Source organism: Lissotriton vulgaris, chromosome 4_1 (assembly GCF_964263255.1).
Source record: "Lissotriton vulgaris chromosome 4_1, aLisVul1.2, whole genome shotgun sequence".
Classification (NCBI taxonomy): domain Eukaryota; kingdom Metazoa; phylum Chordata; class Amphibia; order Caudata; family Salamandridae; genus Lissotriton; species Lissotriton vulgaris.
Genome location: NC_141691.1, coordinates 120,748,150 through 120,763,347, shown reverse-complemented (window position 1 = coordinate 120,763,347; position 15,198 = coordinate 120,748,150). Strand labels below are relative to the sequence as shown.

The 15,198-nt window shown below is 45.2% G+C and overlaps 1 protein-coding gene across 1 annotated transcript in view; it reads right to left on the bottom strand.

Moving 5' to 3' along the window:
* ZC4H2 (zinc finger C4H2-type containing) overlaps nucleotides 1-14,861 on the bottom strand; it is an 81,400-nt gene extending 66,539 nt beyond the window's left edge. Inside the window, exon 1 of the mRNA XM_086918373.1 lies at nucleotides 14,685-14,861. Within this exon, the coding sequence (XP_086774499.1) occupies nucleotides 14,685-14,860 (176 nt within the window). The 5' untranslated portion in view covers nucleotide 14,861. The remainder of the gene's footprint in view (nucleotides 1-14,684) is intronic.
* Between the last annotated feature and the right edge of the window lie 337 nt (nucleotides 14,862-15,198).

The following is a 15,198-nucleotide window of genomic DNA, read 5'->3' as shown; positions in this document are numbered from 1 at the left end:
CTTCCCAAAGTTTCAGGGTGATCGGATGAATGGTGTAGTAATGCATAAAGGACAGACATACTTTCGTTTTTATATATTTAGAAGATAGATAAAAAATGACAGACATGGTGGCATGCTGATTCATGGAGGCCACTATCTGTGTGATTGTGGTAAACTGGACTGAGCTACAATTTGAATATTACTTAATTATAATTAATGAATATTAAGTAGGTCAAATTAGGAGGCAATTCAATGTTATCTTTTCATAGTCCGACCTAATGGTACATAGATCGGTTCATAAAAATATTTACTGGTCACAAATTACTGCCAGTATTTCGCAAGCAGTGCACACACATTTGGCCCTGGATGGTTTTGCACACATACTGTGCACGTACATTCACCACTTGTTGCCACCGCCTGCACTCTACTGAAAATCGTGTTTTATTTGTAAGTAGGTTTTATTATTTATTTATTTTTTTAGATGTGAATTGCATTATTTACCACGTGCTCTCACGGCCTGCATAGTACTTAAAATGGTCCTATTACCCAAGTTAAAAGAGTTATGTTTTATTTATCATGAAAGTATAGAAATTTGCGTTGGCGATCCCAGAAGTTAAACCATTAACCTATAGATTCTTGCAACAGGTATATTCCACTGACGGCGCATCTGGCCGCCTTCAATAAATGATAGAAAAGCAGCAGCGTGCTGAATAGGACCTCGAAGCGCTGGCTCCGTGTTGAGAAACGCCCACGTAGAGCGCTCCAGGCCGTACACTTACATGTCCCACCTGTGTCAACAATCCCACCGCACCCATGGGGAGAGGCAGGACACGCACATTCTAAAGCACCCCGCCCCCACACTTTACAAATCCAAGGTCACAGGGGCACTTCCGCCTGGAAACGCTGCTCTTGTATCCCTCTGAAAAAGTATGAACAGCCCCAGCACAGACGGTATGGAGCTCGGGAAGAGGGTGTTTTTATACCCCGAGGCGCTGCCAATGAAAAATAAAAGGGTCTAGTTCAAGAACGGACACGTGTTTACATTATGAGAATTCCCTCCACGACTCCGAAATGTTGGCATGTAGGAGAAACGGAGGCAGGGGGTGTATACAGTGGTTTCCCGGGATCACACCTGTAAGGCACCTCATGCAATGACATGTATGACGATTGGGATTCAGTCGAGCACGTGTGGCACAGAGGTACTGAAAGAGTACCACAAATGTAAGGCGCAAAAAGCATGGACACGTATAAACACGGAGTTATTGCTAAGAATGTAGGGCCTAACAAGCAAGGACACGTGCACACTGACATACGGCTACACCACGCATGTGAAGCAAAACATACAAGACTTTCAGAAACACTGACTATGTGTCAGAAAAATAAACCACAAAATGAAAGTACATTTCTAAAATTCAGACACAACTAATACTGTGAGGCACAACATGCAAACATATGGGTAAAACGCTGAGATACTGACATGTATGTGAGACAGAACATGAAAATGCATACAGAAACTGAGACTATGCCAGAAATGTTAGCCACTACGTGAAAAAGACATGTATAAACATTGACATACTGTCACAGAAGTTAAGTATGCCGTACAAGATGTGTGTACCATGCACGCAACGCAGAACATACAAGGACATTCCACAAATATAGGGTCATGGTATAAAACGTTATGTAGAAATCCTGGCATACTGCCATGTTAGCATTGTAGAACATGCAAGGACAATGAAAACATCGATATGTTAGCCCAAACCAAACATAAAGCACACCAAACAACAACACATATAGGCACTGAAGTACTACCAGGGGTGTAAGGCACAGCATGTCAGGAGAAGTATAAGAACTGATATGCGGCCAATCAAATAGGGCATAACAGCAAGAACGTGTGGTGAGCATTGAGGCACTGACCCGAAGGTGAGGCAGAACTTACAAGGGCGTGTATAAACATTCAACTACAACCAGTAATGTAAGACACAACATGCAAGGACGAGTATAAACACTGAAATACTGTCAGATACGTAAGACAACATGAAAGAAGGTGTATTCACATTCAGATACAACCACCAATGTAAGGCACAACATGCATGGACATGAATAACCACTGAGATACTGCCACAAATGTATTATGCACGAAAGAGCACGAATAAACAATGAGGTATATAAGCCATAACATGCAAGAACATATAAACATGAGGAGATCTGTCAAACGCAACATCAAAGGACATGTACAAACACCGAGATATGTAAACCAGAGTATGAAAAGACACGCATACACCCTGAAATACTGCCAACAATGTAAAACATCATGAAAGAACATGCATAAACACAGGGATGTGTAAGCCAGAGTATATAAAGACACGCATACACCACGAGATACTGCCAACAATGTAAAACATCATGAAAGAACATGCATAAACAGGGATGTGTAAGCCAGAGTATGAAAGGCCAAGTATAAATACTAATATACAATCAATGAAAGGCACAACATGCACGGACATATATAAACATTCAGAAGCACCCAACAGTGTGAGGCAGCACATGCAAGGGCATGCATGAACACTGAGCTACTGCCACAAATGTAAAGCACATCATATATGGACATGTATGATGAGATACTGCTATGCATTGAGGCAGAACATGTAAGGACACTGACACATATATAAACTACAGTACAGAAGAACAAATATAAATATTGACATATTGCCAGGGTGACAAGTTAAAAACCTTTATATACTAGCAAAAATGTAAAGCACATCATACGAGGAAATATATGAGCACTTAGTTACTGCCAGAGATGTAAAGTATGCTGGCAGGTCAGGATAGACTGTTCCCATGAGGAGCTGGGTCGGTACTGATTTGCATAAGGCAGGCCTCTGTCTAGAGTGGCAAGTACAAGAATATAAAGGACAAAACATGGAAAGGTAAGTGCATATAGGGAAGTATAGATTTATTATTGTAAATTTGAGATATATGAACCGGGTAGGTACATATACGTGGAATTAAGTATAGAAAATCTAGACTTACCTGTTGAAATATTTTTTCGATATTTTGTCCTATATATTCAGTAACCTCATTCTTCTGACTTTGATATTTACCATGCACACCGCATGTGAGAATTTGTCGAAAGAGTGAACGGTGAAGGAAACTGAATTTTAACGGTAAACCGTTCTAAGATCCGATTTGAAATAATAAATGTTGTGTAGCATTAACCAATATAGACGGCTGAAATTATTATGGGGTGTAAATTACTCAAATGTAAGAGCTATCCACGCAGTACTGGCTAATCCAGAAAACACTGATGATATGCCATAAATGAGACGCAGGTAGGTATATGAGAACTCCATAAACTCGTGCTGTAAAAGAACAGTGGACTCAGGTCACCGACTGGCACAACCCTGGATTTCAGCGCCGGGACACCCCTTCGGGGGTAGCTGCGCGCTCTACAAACTACATAAAATAAATAAAATAAAAATAAATAAACCTGAGAGGACCAGACTCAGGGCTTTAAGTGGGCCAGGTCCCGCCGGTGCCCATCACCGGCAGTTCTAAAAAACAGGTGCTGAGATGGGTCCCATTCAGGCCCTCCATTTTTGCCCTCACCCTCAGGATGAGAAAGAAATCTTGGCTCTGCAGCAGTACCACCCTCCGCTGCCTTTGAGGTAAAAACTTCAAAGAGACTCATTAAAAGTTATTTCAGTCTAATAATTTCAGAATTAGAATTTTTGTTCAATATTATGCACAACGAATCCATAGTTGGCTATTTATCTTATGCAACTAACAACCATTGACAAAGCCAGTAGTAGGGATTTTTGTTATAGGTATAATGTTTCTTGCTGTATCTATACTAATATAATAAAGAGAGAGCCCAAACCTTAAAGGCTGGTAATCTCAGGAACCACAGCACCAATCACAACACCCAATACAGCGTTGGAAAGGGCAGTTGCAGTAGAGGGACATAAGCTATGCAGACGCCCACCATATACATTTAAAAGGTAAAAGAACCGTGCCAGCAAAGTAGTCCCTTGTTATGCGTGTCTGCGTTGTGCTGGGCGTGTGCTGGGGGCGTGACAAACGCTGGGGGCGTGTGGTACGTTCCGCCCTTCATGCCATGTCTCATACCGTGTGCTGGGGGCGTGTGCGTGTGCGGGGTGCGGGATTACGGAAAAAAAAGCGAGCGTTGTGCCCTATATTTCATTGTTTTTTTCTTCCCAGGTTCTGTACATTCCAGCTCTGGGTGTCCACCCTGCTCCCTTTAAATACCCCTGCACCCTATAATCATAACCCACCCTTACTCCTTAAAATACCCCAACACCCTTAACCACTAACCCATCTTAACCCTATAAATATACCCTGTACCCCAAAACCCAAACCTATCCCTAAACCCTAAAAATACCCCTGTACCCCAAAACCCAAACCTACCCCTGAACCCTAAAAATACCCCTGTACCCCAAAACCCAAACCTACCCCTGAACCCTAAAAATACCCATGTACCCCACAACACAAACCTACCCCTGCACCCTAAAAATACCCCTGTACCCCTAAACCCATACCTATCCCTATCCCTAAACCCTAAAACTACCCCTGTACCCCATAACCCAAAACTATATCTGAACCCTTAAAATACCCAAACACCCCAAAACATATACCTCAGTACCCCAAAACATATACCCCTATACCCATAATTACCTTATCCAAACATTTAAAAAAACATGCTTTTACCATTCATGCATTTACAACGAATTTCGTTGTAAATGTATGCGTGGTAAAAGCATATAAAATGTAATGCCATGCGTTATAATGGCATTGCGGAGTGATGGTACTTTCGTAATGAAAGTATGCGGCGTGATGGTATGCGGAAAGAAAGTTGCGGTATAATGGGTGTTTACCCTCCCCCGGTAAGTACATTGGTGGCACGGCAGCCCACATCTCCAGCAACATACTCATATTTTTTCACCACCGATTTGAAAAATGCGGCGTGATGGTATGCGGAAAGAAAGTTGCGGAATAATGGGTGTTTACCCTCCCCCGGTAAGTACATTGGTGGCACGGCAGCCCACATCTCCAGCAACATACTCATATTTTTTCACCACCGATTTAAAAATGCACAGGTCTCTCTCATTGATGGCCAGCACCGACATACACTTTTAGACACACCTCCCGCCACAAGTTCTAGAATTGCAAACTTTAGAGCTGGGGAGCTATGTTCGAATCTCGGCATCAGCTCAACATCCTGTGATTCCAGGCAAATCGCTTTGTTCCCCGTGCCTACCACAAATGCATGTGTTCTTCTGTAATGTAAATTGTGCTCATGCCATGTGTTGCAAGGAAAAATAAAGTAGGGAAACTCGAGTTCACACACTACTGAACGCGCACTCTTAAGTGCATCAGCAGTGCACTGTGAATCGGAGCGTTTCACAGGCCTGTCACAGATAAGAAATGCTATCAAAACGAAATCCTACAAAACAATATACTACTGGCCGGCAGCAATTCATACCCGGGCAACGTCGGGACGGGCTGCTAGTTATATATATATATGGATGCAATGACAGAAACAGCAAGATACCAGTCGGGTGGTGGCACACTATGCGGAGCAGAGATTTTTAGTTTTAGGTGCATTTAAGACACGCCCTTAAATACATCGACTACGCCCCTTTCAGTGAACTCCACCCCGATCCTGTTTTTTTCATCCCACCTAAAGCCCTGACCAGCCTTCCATCTCCATGGGGGATAGCAGGTCTGTTAATAGAAGGTGGCTTGAACCGGCGGTTGCCAAGCGGCCCCCCTCCGGGCCCATCAAGCAGCCAGGCCACCCATCCATCCATCCATCCAATCCTGCTATAAGGGGGACAAAATGCAGAACAATGTCATACATTCACCCCAGTACAGAGATCTGGGCCTAAATCCATAGTTTTTTGCTCACCATGCCATTCCAGTTTGAACCCAGCCATATGCAAATCAGTCTTGACCCTGTGCCCCATGGGAACAGTCCAGCCCGAACTGCCAGGTCCTCCCTGGACTGGAAGGGTGACGGCACGACGCACAGTGGCGCAGAGCGTACATAACGTGCTAGCGCGCGAGGGTTGCGGGCAGGGCACCTGGTTCCACAGCTGGCTGGTCACACTCCATCCATCACGAGCCCAATTGCACCGACTCCCACAGTGAGCAAACAGATCCCCCACCCACGCAGGTGCCGTGGTCTGCAGGGCCTTTCTTCACCTCGAGGAGCCAAGAAGTAAATAACAAAAGGGCTACGGGCCCCTCACTGCTTCATCTGCTGCGTCAGAGTATTAGCAAGTGTCAATGGAGAGACGTAAGGGGCAAGGCCAGTAAATAAAGAGCATTCTCACTCTGACCCTGAAAACACAGTAATGCAAAGAGAGCAGGTCCCGGGGACTCCGGGAAGTAATGCATTCCCAGCAGGGATGTGTGTTCGACACAATGGTAACAGGTTTCAATCCTAGCAAGGCCACTCACACCACCCTCCTGTGCTCTCTAAATGGAGCACCGCAGAGGTGGGGCTAACAATAAATATCAGTTATCTGTCAACAGCGCCAAGAGATGTCTCTTCATACATGTGCACTACAATTTAACAGATTGCTGGCATCACTTTACAAGCGATAATGAAAGAACGCGATGCGGCGGATCCCTGTCCAGGGGAACGCAAAGTGCACCTCTACTGAGTGGGCGTATGGCACGCGACGACAGCTTCAATTAGCAGTGCGCATGCGTGGAACTGTAGGCCAGTACATATTCTGCAAACACTAGAATTGCACGTTTCAAAATGCAAAGTGTATTTAATATATAACACGGGCTGGCAGCTATTCCTGGACGTGACATACCGGCCAAGTCCAGAGATCTGGCTTTAGCCTCGTTCAAATCATGAAAAGTGAACCCCCCCCCCCCCCCCCCGCCCCCCTTTAAAATAAACCTCACACATATTTAGAGGATTATCACTGCACCTTTCTATCCTAAGACATCACTCAATCAAACACACTCCAGAGAGTCAACAGATTCACCCCTTCGCACATCTGTGCTGTAGAAAGCAGGTGCTGTGGTGGGACACACCAAGCAAGGTGCAGGGTTCATACCACAACAAAACGACCTTATCGCCAAGATTTTTTTTTTTAATCAGGAACGTGCCAATACATTTTTGGCAATGCCAAGCAAGCACAAACTCTGTTTGACTTCATAGTCAATGTTTTTAAGCGCAAGACTGTAAGAGACTTTACCCCGCGCTGACCTCCCCTCAGAGGGAACCAATGGATCTACTCCTCACAGCGGCAAACTGGTGCTAACAGACTGGAAGGATTCCACCGGGACTACACACAAAGGCTGGCTCAACTGGACACCCACCTCGGGGGAGAAAACAATCTGGCGCTGCAATACTCCGCGACATCCAGAGGCCTGTGGGAAGCTCTGGACAAAACCATGGTCCCGTATGCGCCGCCATAAAAAACCGTCCAGTACTAGCCCTGAGGAGCCATGACGCCCCCAAGGAGCAAGGGACAAGCCGAGGACTAGTCACTTACCAGACCAAATCAGAATGGTGTATCTAGATGCCTGTCCTATCCTTCTTCTACGCTTATTCCCATCTTTTCTTTTTCTTTTCCTATCTCAGATCTACCTCTCTACGAATATAACCAGCAAAGGGGGACCCACGCAAAACGTACTGTTTTTTAACTTTGCCTTTACCTGCTGCGGAAAACCCATATAACAATGTCTGTATTATGTATATAAAACTCATTAAAAAAATAAATGCATCGGAACAGGATCTAAAAGTGATTTTTCAACAAGGCTTCAAATGCCAACTAGCTAATATCCAAATTACTCGTTTTACCACCCAGGGGAAGACAAGTGACCTTCAAAGCACTTCACGATTATACCAAACTGAGACTCGCTGTCCCACCTTAGGGTCTTTCAAAACCTGCCTACATACAGTCTGCCCATGCTCCCCACAACCATGCAGAGCTGAAAGATAATGCCCTGCTATTGCTAACTATCTTTCCTCATATTAAACTACTTAATGAAAACAAAGGACTTACATTTAAACACCTAAAGCATGATCCCAACTATATCTCCGAAATGCAAAAAAAAAAACAGCAGTGGCAACGCCAATAGGCCTGGCCTTCGGTTGTGCAATTGGTATATTTATTAAAACGTTTTTATTGTAAGCATTTGGCACAAAATAAAAAAAGGAAACATGCAGCAACCTAAAAGTGGCTGCTTTAAAAATGTTAAATGAAGAAATATTCACTGAATTAGCTGTTCTATTGATTCGTTTTTAACAAGCATGCCATTTGCACCCTGCGCTTTATCAGTACTATTTCACATTCATGCAGGAGACAAGAATCACCACCTAACCAAGCATTAAAAACCCTAGAGAGAAAATAAATCACCATTTAAAGGTGCCCGAACTGCGGAGAAAATAAATTGCTATTCTTCAATGTTAATATAGAAAAATAAACCACATTTTTAAGCATATTTGTCACTGAAGAAAGGAACTATTTTAGGTGGATGTGTAAACATGCACATGTTTTCTTATCACTTTAAGTGAAGAAAGCCAAATGAGCAGGCTGACCCATGGCCCCATGTTGCGGTGGGTGGAAGCACAAATGTGAATGACAATTTAACAGACCGATGAATGGCGCTTACTGACCAAAAGCTCCTCTGAGCGTGAATATTATATTCATGTGCTATATACATGTATATTATGTAAAACATGTTTGGGAAAACAATTGCCTGTCAGGACAGCTACAGCTGTCTCAAAGACCAGACTATAAAAATAAATAATTCTAAAAATAAGAGGCTAAACCTAACGTGATTTGTAATGCAACATGCATGTTTACCCTCGCGCTACATAACAGATGGTTATTGATTACAATTTCAGTCACACTAATTTTTATCAACACTGGAGTATGACACGCTGAGTGGACCTCCTGGGATTTAAACTCATAACCTGGGGTGGGCAGAGGGGGTCTAGCTGTAATTGCACATATATAATGCGCACTACCTTGTGGAGGGGGGTGTCTCTTGTCGCCAGTCGTCATGCCATCTGGAAGAGATGTATATTTAGAGCTTTATGGGAGTAAGTGTAGCTTGTCACCAGCCTAAGTTGTTGTTATTGCGAGTTCCTCAATTTTGGGCATAAAATCGAGAATAGCTCTCCCTTAGAAATGAGACTGATCAGCAGAATCGGAAGGCAATTTTGTGTTTGACTGTGCAGTGTACCAGAAGGCATGTACGGAGAAATGCCACTGGAAAGTCTTTTTAGGGCTAGCTTGGGCCAACATTCAAACACCCAGCGTGCTACGTTAAAATGAATTATTTCCTTAACTGGCACAGGGCGATGGGAGAGTCTAACAGATGTAATATACTCTTTATTAGAAAGGCCCTTTATCAATCGAGTGCTGGCATTTTAGACCCTTCTGTTCAACTGATCTGATTTGCCAGAAGGATGTGGATGTTACACTGGCTTTGTGTTTTGCACTAAAAAGATGAGGTCGGTGTTACTGGAGCTCTGTTTAAGGAAATGTTCCCCCTACCAGCTTTATAGTCTGTCCATTTTGAATGCTGTATACATACGACTGAGCCACCTCACTTCAGAGTTGCTGAAGGCGGAGAACACTGGAACGACGTATAAGTTTAGTAAAAAAAACCAGGAGAAAACAGGATGCCCTATAAAACCCCACAACAGGGTAAAGCTTCTTGTAAGAGAAAGACCCCACTGCACCATTTGTGACTGGCATGAGAGGATAGCAGGAAATACTGTTAAGTATGAGTTTATCGCAATGAGCAATTGATGCAGGTCGGGAGTGATAAAATGAAATTAAGAATGTATATAGCGCTACATATACCTGGAGATGTCTAGGCGCTGAAAACAAACATACAGGCCCTGATCAACAGTATCTAAAGCTTATGAGAGATCAATTATCACTGGTTTGCATCCAGCGCCTTCGTCCACGAATGGGAGGACGTCATCCCAGAAGGCAATCAAAGCACTTTGATGCGGTGTCCAGGACGAAGACCCGATTCTAAGGAGTAAAGTCAGTTGCTGAAATACAAGTAGGACTGTAGTTGTTTGCTAACATGAAACACACAAAAGCTGGAGAGAGGAATGCTTTCAATTTGTCTAACCACTGGCAATCGCTCGGGAGCGTTCCAACCCATTGTTCTTCTGCTCACCATGCCACCGCAGTTTGGACTCAGCCATATGCAAATCAGCTTCGACCCTGCTCCTCATGGGAACAGTCCAGCCAGAACTGGAACACAAGCAACCCAGGACCAGTTTTGCCCTAGTTATGGGCTCATCAGCCAGGTACAGTTTGGTTCCAGTGACAGCTTGGTTCTGGTGGGACCCACATCTGGGCATACCCATGCTACCCGCATCTGGGCATACCCATGCCACTTAGTGCAGTATCTGAAACACAAAAGGTGATGGGAGGAATGCTTGCAATGTGTTTAACCACTGGTAATCGCTTGGGGTACCATCCCAACCCATCATTCTTCGTAACAACCTTTTCAAGGACCTTGGCGTAAACTGGCAAATTGGTGATGGTCCTAAAGTGGGACGACATAGCTGATTCCAGGTTATTTTTAAGCAAGGTGAGTGAAAATTCCATGTTTCCCCAGTTAGGGGGGGAACTACCACTTCTGAGACGGAGACGTTGATCCGGGTGTGAACAGTGTTGCATGGTCTACACTGCAGGCATGCTAGGGCTGGGTCAACAGCAGTGTCAGAAGGTTTCAGAGAGGGATAAGCACAAACAGAATCTAAACTATGCAAGTTTTGGAACACGCTCTGAACGAGATGAAAGCTCACCAACAAACACCTGAATACAGAATAGCAATAACGACTCGGCTGCTCGCAAAATCAGGACTCGGCGTACTCTTAAAGAGTAGGTCATAATGGTTTGTATAAGGTGCCTCCCTCACACTCCTATGCATTCTGCTCCATGCGTAAAGATCTGCTCCAAGCACCTCTGTAGGACAGGCTCTGGGCTTCACACACCAGAAAACAATAGTCACAGGTGAAACTTCCACCAATACCCTTCTGCAGCCATGCACAACAGTCGAAGCAGCTGCTTACTTGACACGCCAGAGAGGGCTCTGGGGTCTCAACAAGACTTGGGAGGGCACTACAGAAAGGCCTGAATATGTAAAACTGCTTGCTGGGCCATGGAGCTAGAGATGCTGTATATCAAAGTAACACACATGCCTTAAACAGAATGGAGAACCTTAGATCCCAGTTTGTATCTTACTCTAACGTGTGTAGCGCTTCCTACTAGTGCTGCAGCTCTGCCTATTGAGACGCTACAACAAAGCCAAAGCTCATGTAGACTCAGTGCCTAAAGACGAGGCCTGATCGTCCCAGCAGACCCGATCTACCCTTAAAATCTTTGTTCGATGGCACCGAATGGTGAACTTGCATCGAAATGTAGAAAGCGCGACGGGGCCTCAGACTGAGGCGCCTGAACCCCCGCCTGAGACTGAAGCCCCGCCCCCGCCGCTCGACTGCCATAGAACACCGGTCACGGCGCTAATTGCCGGTTTTATCCTCTGGCCCGCACGGGCGCCGCCGCGTGTGATCAATTGGCCAGGCTGCCTCGGGAACTTAATTCATGAGCCTGATGCGATCTGATTTAAATGCTAAATGCCGCACTCGGAACATGCCGAGCAGGCCCCGGGGGACGGAATACATCATCTTTTCAATTGCTCGGGAGAAAAAAAAATGGAAAAGGAAATCACATCTCTGGAGATACCTCCTCTTCCTCAAATCAGTGGAGGGGATGCACGTGTTAACAGATTACTCTTGCACCGTTTTAAGCACCGTAAAGAACAGATGTTACCATTAACAAATGTAATGGTGATCAAACTACTTATCTCCGAAGGATGGAAGGTCAGACTGGCCTCCATTCCTCAGATCAGTAGTAGTTTGCAGAGATTCGAACTAGGAACTTTCAGAGCACCACGCGTGTCAGTGGTGAGCGTTCAACCGAGCCATCTTTCCAGTCTGTTTGCTATTGCGCAACGTTTGGAGATGAATCGGCCATGGCAATGTGAACCCGAGGCAATCGAACAGGCCCAATATCCGGCGTTAGGTTGATCATTGCACTATGTGCCTCTCCCCTCTACCTGCCTCCCAACAGCTACCTACTTGTTTTAGGTACTTGTGTTTCTGCCTTGCTCATGTACTACCCCCAGTAGAGCAGCTTGAATGCCACGGGCCCTGGTGCAAGTAAGGAAAGTTCTGTTGCCCTTTGTCTGCTGCTGGGGTAGTAAAATACAGCAATCCTCTGGTTTCAATGGGCCCCGGTGCCCTGCACCAATGGTAACTGCGCCCCTGGCACCCCTCTTCCCAGCACACACTCTTGGTAGCGGTCGCCCACCCTTCTGTAACCCACGCGCCTCGGAACACAAACCTTGTTCAGTTGTTCTATGTAAAGTGTTCCACCGTCCATCGGGCTCAGTCGGTGCTAGATAATGACCCTGAGAAAAAGATTTCCAAAAGATAGTTTTCGAGGGAAACCCTGGAACCACCTGGTTGATGACCCTTCTACATACCCCGCATTGATCAACCTTCTTACATGCACGGTGCTACCGCAAATGGACCTTTTTGTCGTATTTGTACTTCTAAGTTGGAGCCAATGGCATTGGCTGGAGAGACACGAGAATGTAATGCACCCCGGAAAATAAAGTGGCCCAGAAAGTAGTGAACATTTCTAAATGATGGGTATCAATTGGAAGGAAAGCTCCAGTTGACCAGTTACAAACCGTTTTACACAATCCGGCATTTGGGATAGAGGGCATCTGACTAAGTGTCCAGTGGAAAAAAACACAATGGAACCTCAGCATGTTAAATAAAACACATGAACTGATACCAAAAAAAACAGTGCCAATTAGAAGATTTTAATTGCATTAATTGGAACCTCATTTACCAGAAACTGGTTCTAGTAGAAACGTTTTGTAACTAGTCACCTGGAATATTCGCCTGCAATTTTTAGTGTTATGATGATATAAGACTTTGCTGTAGCTGCAAGAAACTATGTTAAAAATGAACAAATAAATACAATTATTGAGCATAGCTACACCGCTTCGGAGAGCCTAAGTGAAATGCTGTCATAAAATTTGACATGTACAAACTGTTTTTGAAATCACCGAGTACTCCATACTATGTTCCCTCGTGTACCCACTCTACCACCCATTTTTACCTGTGTAAAGCGCTCTGTTATCTGCAAAGATCTTGTTCGCGCTATATAAAACTTTTAAAATAAAATAAAAAAATTGTAAAAGGCTTACACACTACTCCTGATAACGAGGCTGTGATTAAGGGTGTGTGTTTGACATGAGTGTAAGGGGCGAGGGTTTCTAAAGCAGTGCATTCCGGCGGTCACAGCTCAGTCGGTACCCATTCTGCTCAACTTCAGAGACAGCTGATCACATCAGGCAAACACCAGGAAAAATACTGAAAGCTTGAAGAAATATTTTCACCTTTATCCATATAAATACAGTTCACTAGCTGGGTCAATAATATGAATGTTTCGAGGACCTATGCCAAAAATAAACGAAAATGGTACATAAAAATTCACTCACTGTATGTATTTTAAGCATACTAGAATATTTACAAAGCAATCTAAATGAAATATACAGGGTTTCTGAACCTGTCACACACGAGTCCTGAAGTCAAGGTTCACAGTCGGTAAAACTCAGCAGCCTTTTTAAGCCTGGGTCTGTGACGTCACACTCCGTCTCTCAGGCCTGCCTGAGCATCCCTCCTGCCTTTCTGCAAGTAAATACCATTGGTGCCGCAGGTGCAGTAGCACCGGGGCACATTGAACCCTTGTAGTTACTGTATCTTCCTACCCAAGCAGTGGTCAAATGAGCTGTTGACAACTTTCTATTACACTCATATTTAGTACCGGGAGTGTTTCAGCCCCTTTCCCAACGGGACACATACTGAATTACACCTTCAACATGAGTAAATTAGCGTAAGTGTCTAGGACTTGTGAGTCTGTGTGCATTCTCTTACTGCTGAAGGTTCACCCTCTGCTACTCGGTCATGATGTCTACATTCCCCGCAGGGCTTGCCATACACCGAGTAAACCATTCCACAGAGCGAGCTGATCCAGTTTCCAACATAATTTGTCACACACATACATACACACCACGAGCTGCTGCCCCAACACTGCACGACTTGGCCTACACCCCCTCACTGTAAAACATACACACATCCGTTCCCCGTCCCTCTGCCGGACTTATGTGCCAAACTATTTGCTCTGCACATTGGCATGTAGGGTACCACCTTAGCGCAGCCAATCCCCGTGCACCCAGGACGTGCCCACACAACAGGAGAGATTACTCTCTCTCCAAGGGCTGATGAGTTCGCCCTACCTGCACGACAAGTCCCCACGCTCAGCTATTCCCTCCCTGCAAGTGCTGCCAGCACACACACAGTACACCACTACATCCCCAGTGAGCTACCCATACACTGCCCTCTCAGCAATGCACAACTATTCACCCTGATCCCCTGCACACTGACGGAACCATCCCGCCCCTCCCCCTAAGACATGCCATCTCTGGCACAGCATACCTCCCCAGGCAGCCTGTCCCCTCTTCTGCAGAGCGCCCCCTCCCATGCCCTGCAGCTCTCTGCAGGGCATGAAACCCCCTCCCCAGTGCATGCACCGAGGGCTCGGACGCACCTGATCTCTTTGATGCTCTCCAGCTTGCACATGATCTCCTGCTCATCAGCCATGCTCTCCAGCCCGCGCCCCCTGACTCCTCTCCAGCTGCAGCAGCGCAAACAATGCAAAGGGCACAATGTACCACCAGCCGGCTGCAGAGCGCATGCGCTGCCACAGCTAGCGAGCGGCCTCATGGGAAATGGAGTGTAACATTGAGCTCTTCCGCTGGTGGAAATGCGGCGTATGGACTACGAGTCCCGTCTTCTTATAGAGGCACAGCTCCACTTCCTGTACAAGTACCTGTGAGGGCGAAAAGAGGGTTACAGCCAGATTTATCACAATTTATTATGTGACAAAACTGGCAGAGCGCAGTGGCCGTTATAGAAAACAAAATATTATGTGCATCCCTATGCCTCGAGCTCGTGTGTTTAATACAACTAAGTGTAGACTTACTTTGTGTGTAATAAATGTATCAAGACCCAGACGCTTACATCTACATACTTAACATGCTAGGCCTCCTAATCTTAGGCTG